Source organism: Typopeltis vanoorti, chromosome 15, assembly GCF_054136105.1.
Source record: "Typopeltis vanoorti isolate ZY-2024b chromosome 15, IOZ_Tvanoo_1.0, whole genome shotgun sequence".
In the NCBI taxonomy this organism is placed as follows: Eukaryota; Metazoa; Arthropoda; class Arachnida; order Uropygi; family Thelyphonidae; genus Typopeltis; species Typopeltis vanoorti.
This window is the reverse complement of record NC_143563.1, coordinates 28,090,558-28,103,362: the sequence shown is the minus strand read 5'-3', so window position 1 is coordinate 28,103,362 and position 12,805 is coordinate 28,090,558. Positions and strand designations below refer to the sequence as shown.

General features: G+C 35.6%; 1 protein-coding gene across 2 annotated transcripts in view; it reads left to right on the top strand.

The window, feature by feature from the left end:
• The window catches only part of LOC150098544 (uncharacterized), a 610,245-nt gene that overhangs the window by 49,765 nt on the left and 547,675 nt on the right, over nt 1–12,805 (top strand). For both annotated transcript variants that reach the window (XM_090405300.1, XM_090405297.1), the window contains exon 7: nt 10,924–11,448. In XM_090405300.1, coding sequence (XP_090261426.1) covers nt 10,924–11,448 — 525 coding nt within the window. The remainder of the gene's footprint in view (nt 1–10,923; nt 11,449–12,805) is intronic.

Below are 12,805 nucleotides of genomic sequence, written 5' to 3'. Positions count from 1 at the left end.
CTGGCACATTTGTGGATACGGATGGCCTTTTTTGATTTAAACTTGACTTTAAATTTCATGCACTTTAATAATATTTTTGTATCCTGACATATTTTGAGAAAGGCAAGCCTGTTTAATTCTCTAGATAATCAAAGTTTCAATTTATCATAATGTTTTCCCTTGCACACCATGAATAATCCTAATTTGTGTGTTAAAAGGCTTAATTGTGGGAAGAAATTTGTTAGAGGTTTATTAATTCTTCCAGTATTTAGATACAACTCATAGAATCAGTTGGAAAAAGACCACATGCTCCATTGCAGTAAGAGAAACACTATTTTTGGAATCCTCAGCTCCTCTCAGAAATCAACCTAATTTGAATAAATATGGTTGCATTAAACTTCCCAAAATATGGGAGACTAATCATAGATACAACTCATAGAATCAGTTGGAAAAAGACCACTATGCTCCATCGCAGTAAGAGAAACATCTTTTTTGGAATCTGCAGCTGCTCTCAGAAATCAACCTAATTTGAATAAATATGGTTGCATTAAACTTTCCAAAATGTGGGAAACAATAATACTTTGAGATCCCAGTTTATGCCCTAGGCTGCCAACAGGTGCCCACAGAGGGTGTCCCATCTAGTTAAAACTAATCTTTCATCCATGTGTTTTAGTTAGTTTTGTGTTGACTGTGTGTGCTACAAGTCTCATATTGAACTCCTTGATGTCTTAGTGATGGAAACAAAACATTGGAAGAATTAAATACTATTTTTAATCGTTTCTTAATTCTGTTTCACTCCATTAAGCCTCTAACACGAGCTTGTATTTTTGTGTGTGTACACACTCAGGACTAAACATTAGAGATAGGGGTAGACACTGGCATCCCCCCACACAGAGCAAAACATTGTTGACAGCTGTAATCAGGTGCAATGCCTCGCCTAGTGTCGGGACCATAAAAACTGTACCTTTGCAGAGTGGACTAGAGTTGTGGTCTGATGAATCTCATTATCAGTTGTACCAAGCTGATGAGAGAGTGTGACGTCATTAGCACAAGGCCATGGCTCCATCATGGCAGGTAGGCTCTGTGATGGTGTGGGAAGCCTTCTCATGTGATACATTAATTCCTTTAGTCTGTCTGTATAAGTCCTTAAGTGCTGTGAACTACTGGAATGTGCTGACTGATCACCTACACGCTTTCATGGCCTTCCCACATCCTGCAGCCGATGGGCTGTTTTAGCAGGACATTGCTTTATCTCACTAGACCACAGCCACCCAGGCATGACTAGATGAACACGTATCTCAGTTTGCGACCATTTACTGCCAAAGTCCCTGGATTTAAATCCAATTGAATCTCTCTCTCTCTCTCTCTCTCCCTCTTGGATGCCGTAGAGCAAGACATCAGATCCATCTATCCGGGACCGACATCTAAGGTGCAGTTGTGGACAATGCTGCAACAGACATGGCTGGAATTACCTCTGGTAATCCTCCAGCATCTGGTGGAGTAATGCCTTGGAGAGTACAGGCTGTTATTCATGCTAGAGGAGGGAGAACCAACATGCTATTAAGTAGGTATTTCTAATGTTTTGTTCGTTATGTGTATATACTCCAGACGACCTTGATCTTTGATATGAAGGTAGAAATAATGGATAATTGTTTATATTAAATTGGAGTTATTACTATAACATGGTAGTTGTCTCCATAATTTATAAGAATGAATGCTGATTGCCATGTAACTATGAAAGAAAGGATTCAACCAGAAGAGGTAGAGAACTGAGGTTGTTCCTATTTCGCTCTTGCAGAATGCTCTTAAAGCATTCTTCTCGATGACAGCTGGGTTCTGATTTAGAATAGGCAGTATCCTTAAGTAGGGTTGATTCATCCTTTTCCTAGGATTCATGCATGGCATGAATCCCAGAAAAAGGTCCGTAGAATGCTTTAATGGTATAAAAGAAGCTATTGATGTTTCAAGAATCAGCAGATTTCATTTCTTTATATTATTATAATAATTTTGTGAACAACTCAGTTGATTCTATAGACTCATCATTAGGGTTTCCCTAAGCATTATGCCAGGCATCAGCCAATATTTGTGCAATATCTATCATACTTTGTTTCCAGAATCTGTTGGCACCCACAACAGATTCTGGAAACCTATTCCACTTATTCACCAGTCTCTAAGCAGAAATCTAGTATGTATCACACCCTTGATAACCACATGCTTGTCAGTTTCCAGGAATGATTCCCAGTTCCTCAGAACCTGACCTGTTATGAAAAATTTCCTCTGTATTTATCTTGTTAAAATCTTTCATTAATTTGTATTTGTCAATCACATTGCCCCTTTTTGCTTACTATCAACTAATTTCTGTAACCTACAAATCTTTAATTATCCTCATAAGGTGTATTCCATAGACCTGCTACCATCTTGGTCACTTGCCTCTGAATCCTCTCTACCTCCTCATCCCAGGGACTAGGTCTGTGCATATTAATCAAGATGAAGTCGTACAAAGAATCAATAATTTATCCTTACTTGTTAGGATATTCTTCAGTAACCAAGTAATCTGATGATGTTTTAGCTACTTTTGCAATATGACCTCTTAACCTCAACTCCTTATCCCCAAACACTCCTAAATTCCTGGCTTCACAATTTTCTGCAGTGCAGTTCTATCAGTATGATACACAAGCTGGTAATATTTTCACCCCAAAATGCATGATCTTAACACTGCCATATTAAACTTGACATATTCTCATTGGCCCATATAGTCAGTTTATTTTAATCATCCCTCAAAATTTTAACATAATCTTTATTGACTATTGCTCTATCTAATTTTGCATCATGAGCAAAGAACTGAATATTTCCTCTCTATTTCCTACATCATTAATGTACCAATTAAATAATAGTTGCCCAGGTCCAGAACCCTGCAGCACACCACAAGGCACAGGCCCTCTACTGGACACTAAACCTGAATAAACTATTGTCTGGTGTCTCCATCTAATCCTCTCCCCACCTTATCTACTTCACCAACTACATTTCCATATTTATTTGTTGCAGTTTATTATCGGAATGCAGTATTCTGTCAGAAGCCTTTGCAAAGTCCAGCAGTATGCATGCATGCATGCATGTATGTATGTATGTATGTAAGGTAAGTTGCTGAGACATGACCTACCTTTCAAAAACCCATGCATCCCCTTCACCATATAGTATTCCATTCTTGTCTACCCATTTCTTTATTTTACTCTTAACCTGCTTCTTCAATACCACGACCACTACTCCTGAGATGCTGATTGGTCAATAATTTGCTATCCGAAGCCTCGTTTTAGCAATGGAACTATTTTCCCATCTTATCACTCCATGAGACCCAGAGCTGAGACTTAAGTTAAACAATGTGGTCAAAGGCACTGTCATCTCCCTAGCACCTTAATACTTGAGTTGGTATAACATCTCCATAGCTGTATTTACATCATGGGTCTGTAATATCCTATGCACCTCCAGTTCATCTATCTCTATTTCCATTGTCTCTCTTGTTACTGCACAATCTCCACCTGGATGTAATGTGCTCATCACTAATTCAACTATTTTGTCTGCTTCATTACCTCCCTACCATTGGCATTCATCAAAATTATTCTTCCATAATCATTCTTTTTACTTGCCACATACCAAACAAACTCTTTGGGATTACCTAATTTCCTCTCATACTCTGATTTTGCTTTCCTGACTATACCGATCACCTTTCTGGCCTGTGTTTTGTACTGCTTATGTGCCTGCTGGTAACCTTTCTTTTTAAAATCTCATCATAGATTTTTTTAACTTCTACTAATGATGCTGTTCATTAGCAGAAGCTGCCTTTGCTTCTCTCAAATACTCCTTTACCACTTCTCCTGCACTATTAACATCCAACTCTTGTAGTTTCTCTTGCTATGGCATTTCTGCAAGCAGGCTCCTGAGTTTGTTATATTAACTAGCTCTGTAATCCCCCCCCCCCTGCACTTAACTGAAAATTCCACACATTCCAGATCAAGACCACTTGATCTCTCTCTCTCACTAGTTGGTGGCAAGTGTTACAGGCAAATCCTCTGATGCATTTACTATATTGCTCTCAAACCCCTGATACATTCCATCACATGGCGATTCAAGTAATTATTCCTTAATAACTGCATATATTCCATTTCCTTCCTTCCATGTGTCTTTTCCTCTTTCCAGTCTATGTTTCCATAGTTAGTCCCCATAATAATTACTCACTCGTCACTTGTGAGTTTATTTGGCATACTATAGCACCATCCTTCACATCCCCTAATCTGTAGCAGCAATCAACTGCATAGTTAGTCCTGTTGGCCTCTGTCTCACACCAGATGGCCAAAGTTGCACTATTTTCAGTAACCTCTAGCTGAACTCATATTTTTTTTCTATAGTTCATCAGCTATCAACAATGCACCTCTCTCCCATTCTTTTCTCTCTACCCTCCCTGAAAATACAATGTCATTCATTCTATCCCACTAGCTATATCATCTTCTGTCAGCCATGTCTCACTAATGCCAATAACTTTAGCCAAGGAACGAACCAATGCCCAAAACTTTTCTTCCTTTCTTCCGAATGCTCTTGGCATTAATGTACATAAAATACAATAGCTCTTGAGGCCCATTACTATTATGTTTTGTACTAACTATCCCATTCTGGTTTTTACCAGTGGTACTAACTTATGCATTTTTTTGTACTTTCTTACACTCACTTGCCCTATTAGTATCTATGGACTTACTCAACAGTTTTCCTTCTAATAGCTAGTCTCCCTGATTTTGAATATCCAGTCATCTTCTGTTGGCCATTGGCCAAGTGGTTAGCACATCTACTCTCCAGACAAGAGACTGCAGGTTTGATTCCTGCTATGGACAGAGATATTTTGTGATTGTCTCCTACTAACTCGGTGCGAAAAGGGAACCTGTGACCCCTACCACTTCTAACAGAAGATTTTACTCCCAAAATCCTGAGAGGTATGGCAGTGACCATGCATCCAGTGACATCAAATGTGAATAATGTGAATAATCAAATGTTGACATGGCTGTCTTCTGTCAGCCATGTCAACACTTCATCTTCATTCAACTACACTTTTTACAGACTCTAAATACTAAATCCATTCAAGTGCAAACCATCTTCCACCACTTATAAGTCCTTTCATCTGTTAAACTTTCTACACCTTCCAAATATTACTGCAATTGCTGTTGATTTTTTTAGAAGTTGTTCTTCTCTGGAGTTTACTAATTGTCTTCTATATTGGCTTAAACTAAAAAAAAACAATGATGGCACAACAAACAGAAATATCATGCCAGTTGGAGCTTCAGTCAGTTAAACAAGGGCCTTGTTGCTTTCATCAGGAAAATAGGGCAAACAGTGAAAGGTCTGGAACAAATTTGAACTTGACATCAACAGAAGTCAAGATAGAATCCTAACATGAGAAGTATTGATGGAAAAGAAATATAATGGGCATAAGAATTAGTGAAGTACTATGTTAGTACATAATTGGTGTTATAGATTAGATCCTTCTAAATAACAAAATAACTATACAGTGTTCATGTTATTTAATTTTGACAGTATATATCAGAACACAGAATTATAAGTAAATAATTATTTATTGACTTATCGCTGATATTTCACTGGTGTTATAACCAGCATTTTCAGAGCACAAAAACACAGTTTGTCACAGTACATGAGACTACAACAACATGGTGTAACAAAGGGACTAGTTTAACAAAATTGTAGCAACAACACAAAGACTAAAGTCCTAATTAGGCACCCTCTATCTAAAAAAAAAAAAAAAAAAAAAATTAATAAAAACAATAAATAAAAAAATAAAACTGTAGCAACAACACAAAGACTAAAGTCCTAAAAAAACAGAGCGAGAAAGCAGATACTAGTTATGTCTTGAGATGACTGTCTCCCAAATCTTAGGCAAATTTATACAGCCATATTTGTCGAGATTTGGAGTATGTTTCAAGGCTTCTGTTGCTTCTAAGAACAATCTCTCTGACTTGTAAAAGCCTCTCACCAGCAAAATATCAGCAATGAGTCAATAAATAATTATTTACTTATAATTCTGTATTCTGATATATACCATCAGAACACAGTCAAAATTAAACAACATGTACGATGAACACATAAGCCTTTCTACACACAATGTTCATATTCAGACAATAATGATCAGGGAAAGGAAGAAGTGTCTATAATTGCTACTATAGTAGTTAATGCATTAAATACTAAACACAAATATAATCTTGAATATCAGGCAGTTTCAAGTAGGATGATGCAGGCAGACATCAAAATGGGAAATTGGACTATAACACTTATTTGTACTTATGGTCAGACAAAAGGTTCTTCTACTAAGGAAGATGTGGAGGTATTTTTCGAGTCATTAGAGAAAGTAATTGCATAAAGAAAAAAGATGATCCCTTTTGGAAATCTGAACAGCAGAGTAGGAAACGAATAGTATATATAGCTAATAATAGTGAATCTCAGATGATTTCATGTAGAGTTGTTATAGATCCCATCTCTATACAAGTGAAATAAAAGTGAATATGAGAATTACAGAATTTCTTTACTGAATGTTCCAGTATGATTTATGCAAACATATCTGAGATGAGACTAAGAAAAACTGTGAAAGAGAAATTTGGATTCTTGACAAATGGGGGTTGTCAGGGTCAGATTTTTGCTCTTATTTAAGTTTTGTAGATTTGGCATATGACAGGGTGCCAAGCAGGGAAAAAGTATGTTCAAAAAACTACAGTTATATGGTGTTAATGGGACAATCTATGAGTTGTAAATCTACAGTAAGAATTGAAGGAAATACAAGAAGATGATTTTGATATAAAATCAGGTGTAAGGAGAAGAATACACACAATCTCCACTGTTATTCATTGTCTGTCTGGATCACATTATACAGAAAAGTGGCATGAAATCTAATATCAAAATTGGAGATATGTATCTCAGCTCTTTACTTTATGGAGGTGATATTATACTGTTAAATAAATCCAGTAAATGTCTGCTGGATTCCTTAGCTAAATTGAATAACTTCTGTAGCCAATTTGGTATGACAGTCAGAAAGGAAATGTTTGAGCATTATTCTGAATGGGGAAACAGTCTCTTGAATAAATAAAACATCTCGCCTATATAGGCACAATTTTTAGTGAAGATAGCAAATTAAATATGTCTGTAGAAAACAGAATAAGCCAATCCATATGGTGACAGTCAAATGAGTAAATTTATGTAGGATATAGGGGAAAATTAGTCAAAACACTAAACTAGCTATATGTATGATGTGTTCAAGCTAGTTTTAATTTATGGATCTAAAGCTGGTTTAGAAGAAATAAACAGCTGATCAAAGACTAAAGAACACAGAGATGAGAATTCTGAGAAAAATTAGGAACAGTGAACAGATGACATCAATGGCAGAATCATATTAAAAGTGAAGATATCAGGAAGGAAATTTACATTATAGTGTGTCAATTTCCTTCATCATGAAATTTCTGATAAGTACCTTTGAAGGTACTTATCAGAAATTTCATGATGGTGCATTCTTCTCTGTAGTTTGCTTTCATTTCTTGAAATAAAAGCAGGACTACCTATTTATTTAAAGAGTACTTGGTGTCATTCTGACAATCATTGAAAGCTAACCATTTCTGGATTTTTCTATCATAATCAATCAGTTTTTTTTTTGTTTCTTAGACTGGTACACATAATTTCTTTGCAAACAAACAGATTCTGCCCTATCATCAGATTAGTTAAATGACTGCAGCGAAAGTAATCATTATGGGTTTGAGGAAATTACAAGTATACTGAATATTAATTATTATAATGACTAATTAATACTTCTGATATTTTGGCAACGATATTTCAGCAGCAATACTTCTGATATTACCATCATCAAGGATCACAGAAATAATGATATATGCACACAAACACTAAGGCTAGGTAAATGAGGCCAAATAAAGGTAACCAAAGTCTGGCCTAGAGTCCTAAAGTCCATCTCCTAGTGGGCTAAATTGGGTGGTCTTGGTCATTGGGCTGAAGATCTGAGAATGAGTGCTTCCCCAAATTTGGAGCAGTTTCATCTCAGGATTCTGTATCCTGTGGTGGCTTTGGATGCCTACCACAGGATATGCTGGAAGAAGGCCTATTGCACCACAGCAAATACAAATATGAGAAGCTAATCCTGGAATCTGCCCAGCCCTGGGTAACTTACCAAACCTCGACAAATTTGGATGCATGAAATTTGGGAAACACTCATTCTCAGATCTTCAACCAAATGGCCAAGACCACCCAGTTTGGCCCACTAAGGGGCATCATTTAGATTATCTCAAGGGCATAATAACTTATACTGTTGACTTAATCCAAGATGCAATTCCTTCCATTATCTTAGGCTTGTTTCAGTTCACCATAAACTCAGACTGTTTCATTTTGCAGGGGAAGTTCTACAAACAAACCATGAGGATATAGCCATGGGCTCTCCATTTTCTTCATCCCTAGCAAATTTCTTTAATGGACATTTGAAGAGACAGTTCTGAACTCCACTCCACAAACCTGCTGTTTAGCTATCCTATGTAGATGATGATTTCTCTGTATGGGACAGACGGACGGACACACTCTCTCTCTCTGAACACTTAACACAACATTCAACATTTTAAGATTTGGTTCACTTTAAGAAAAACAAACAGCAGTCTGCCCTTTCTAGATACCTTGATTGCACTCTAGTCCTGGATGGATGGATTCCTGGTGTTCTCCGCATGTACAGAACCTTCCCTCCTCACAGGTAGACATCAATCAAAATCCACTATCATTTACAACAGTATGCATCATGAAAACTTTAGTTAACAGAGCAAAATTGTCTGTCTGATAATAAATGCTGTCACCACCATATGTTGTCATCTCATTCCTAAAATTACTGTTATGTATAATGCAGTGGCATTGCATGCCCATTTTGGTCGGGTGTGCTGTCGTGTGGCTTATGCAACCCATGCTACAAAAGTCACATCAATTTGACCACAGTTTTATTGAATGCATGAAATTTTTAAGAGTGCATAGTGCATCAGCGCTCATCTTAATTGGTCAAATGCAATTAATGATAGCATGAATTTTATCAATTAATTGTAACCAATATGTGTAGAGTGGGAGTTTGCAAAGAATAATGTGTTTGTTTTAAAATATATTAGAAAAAAATAATGAAGAAAAATGCCATATTTGGTTAGTATATTTGAATTACTCAAAGGTGTAAATATGCGAAACATCATTAATAAATCATGTGAGAATGGAAAATGTAAAGGAAAAAATAAGTGTGAGTTTCATTAATGGCAAATGAATTATTAATAATTAGCATTTGTGATATGTGTGTCCTATAAGTTGCTGGGTAGCATGTGATCCTATTTAGTCTAGACATGAATAAGTGAATTTATGATGGCATAATTAAAAAAAAAAAAAATTTATGAGAAGAGGGAAAGAGATTTGTTTGCAAAGTATAAATAACTAACCAATAATAAACGGCCACTATAGGGAGAGGCTAATCCAATGAATTAATAATGTTGATCAAGTGATTCATTTAGGTGTGGCAGGAATATATGTGGTTTGATGGAGCAGCAAATCACGTCATAAAATTTGTTGTGCATATTAAGTGTATTTCTCTGGTTTATGTATATTTTGCTTTGTTTTCTAAGAATTTTGTTTTGCTTACTGAGATTCAGTATACATTTTACACAATAATGGGATACATAATATCTGATCATTATCAAAATTATCCTCACTTTTGGGAATCCTATATTCGTTAATTTCTTTTTTTAGTGTCACTGGCTCTTCTGTCTTATCAATAATAGATATCTCACAAATGCTAGTATTTTGTTGTAGATCAAGAACTTCTTTCTTTTAATACACAGAAGTATTAATTTTTATTCAGGAATAGATAAACTTTTACCATGTCTGTTGTTTCAAGACTAGAATAAAAATGTCCCTATACCATTAAAAAAAAACCTTTCCAACCTCAACAGATGCTATACTGCACAAGCAAGAAAAACAAGTAGCTTTGTTTTTCTCTTTATCACTGAAACGAATGGAAAAACACTCCTCTTCCACAGACTATGCTGCATACATAGTCTGTGGGAGAGGAGTGTTTTTCAAATCACAGCCACTAGGTGCTATTGACTCAGTGCTCACCCTGCCTTGCCTTCTGGGCAGTTTAAAACCACTGGAACACTAAGAATTTGACTCTCTGTGCCGTCTGTTCTTATGGCTCAAAGGTGCATGTATTTTGAATGCACGCCCGAGCTATTAACGCTAATGTGATGCAATGTTTAAGTGTCAAAAAATATGTCTTCTTGAAGCATTAATGTGCTGTGTTTAATTTTAGGAATCATGCGAAGAATAAATGGAAAAATATAATATTGGTGATATTGCTATTCCATGGATGTGCACTGCACACCTAGCACACCTGGAATATTCGCCCCTGGCATAATGACTTGTTATAGATGCAGCAATATTATAACAATAGATATTGCTGCACCTCTTTTGCTTTCATGTATCTGTAATATGCTTAATTCTTCTGTTGGCATTAATAATTCTGATGTCTCTCTCTCTCTCATGCATGTACGTGCACACACACAGTTTTTTCCTTCAAATTCTGTATCCTTTATATTTTATCTTCATGAATATAATCTTGTGTTTACCAGTGTTTGGACATAAAAATCAGCATATGAAATTATCTGAGCACTGTCTTGGCACTATTTTTAATATGCTGCTTATTGATAGTTTTTTTTCCTATATACCGTTTACTGGTATGCTTTTCAAGCTTATAAATAGTATGTTATACTTATGCCTGGTTCAAAATTCATTACTTAAGAAACAGGGATATATCAATATGTGTTGCATCTTATTTTTATTGCAAGTGTAATAACTGTTTTCTAATTTTATATATATTAATAGATGGTCTGCAGAGGCTTAAGGAGGTAGTGGCAAAACAGAAGGAAAGAAAAGAGCATGATGTATTCTGGAAACCATGTGATATCAAATGGACAGGAATTCATCAGAATACTACTAAAAGGTCATTACTGAAGAAAACTACTAAATTAAGTGACTCAAGCAGTTTGAGTAGTTCTTTTGATTCTGAAACCAAACACACATTAATGGGCGTCGATGCAGAAATTCAGAGAAAGCCATCACCTGTTAAAAAGGAATTTTCAGGTAGTGTCTCTCTCCCCTCTGAAAGTGTTACATCTAAATCAGATGACAGCTCATTTGAAAGTGGAAAAGCTTTAGAACCAACGAAAAATTCATGCAGTAGTGATAATGATGATTTACTAACAAAAGTTCTGCCTGCTAGAAAAGTGACTCATGCTTTACCACCTCAAGAGTACAAAGGATTTTCATTATCAGGAAAAAAAAATTGCATCCCAGAAGCTGGACTTGCAGATAAAAAAAATTATATTCATACAGATATTTCAATCACAGGTAGTATATACATTTGTTTATCACTTGTATATTATTCTGATTAGCTCTTTTTGTTCACTCTTATATTCACATACATTAATATTGGATTTGCAGATATAAAAGTTATAAAAAAACAAAATTCTGCATTCCTCTACAACAACTTCTGTTCTTCTTGGTATTTATGATACTTTATATTTTAAAAAATAGACAAAATCCTTTCATTTATAAATAAATAGAACATATACAGGATACTCATCACCTGGAGCAGTAACAGGTGATGAGTATAAATGCAATCTTTTATTAGTAACATCTTATGCAAATTATCCCATCTTTTGAACTTTTTTTTAGGAGTTGTTAGATCATAATCATCAATTTCCTGATATGTACTATCAAGGGGGTGTTTGGGCTACTATGACATCACTACATGTTTCTTCTCTTGAGCAGGATCTTCCAGTCTTCTCTATTCCTTGCTGTTCGAAAAAGTTCCTTATATGTTCTGCATCCCGAGATGTTCTTTATTAATTTCAGCCAGGTAATTCTTGGTCTTCCAGGTCTTCTTTTTTCAGTTGGAAAAGTATTGATTAGGACGTTAGGAAGTTTAAGTGTACTACATGTTTAAGTGTACATTATTAATCTCCTAGTCACAATATTTCTCCAGATTAGTCAGTTATTAGTCATCACTCCAGTATTGTCATATCTAACATGTTGTGCTTCTAAGGCACTTTGACTGAATCAATCCACCTAGACCTTGGTCCTCGGTCTTCTTCTGGGTCTCTTTCCTGCTATCTTATCTGTTTTGCTAATCTTTCTTTTTTGAAGTGGCCATACCACCTTAGGTTAGCTCTGCTTATACATTCTTGAATGCTAACAATGTCAAGTTCCTTTATAATATCTTCATTTTTAATATGATTCTGCCATTGATGCCATCTTTTCACTCCTCTAATTTTTCTCAGAAACCTCGTATCTGTGATCTCCAGTCTTTGAAAAAGTGCTTTATTTCTAACTAAACTCTGAGATCAATAACTTCAAAAATGGTCTGCTAGTTTGATATTTTGGCTAATTTCTCTCTTATTTCATATTAAATTTATTCAGTTTGCACCTGCCATATGAGCTTTGCTTATTCTTTGCCTATTTCCAGATTTAACTTGACATCTTTACTAAAAACTGTGCATAAATAGCTGAAATAATTTTACTTGTTTTGTAGGTTCTCCATTGAGAATACAGTTGATGTGTTCAATATTTCTGCCTGTTTTCATAGTTTTGGTGTTTTTATTGCTGATTTTCTTGCCCTATTTGTTACAGCTGTTATTCAATTAGAAAATCCTGAGACTTGCACTTGCTGTGTTTAGGAGTACATCATCTGCATAAAGCAAAGATA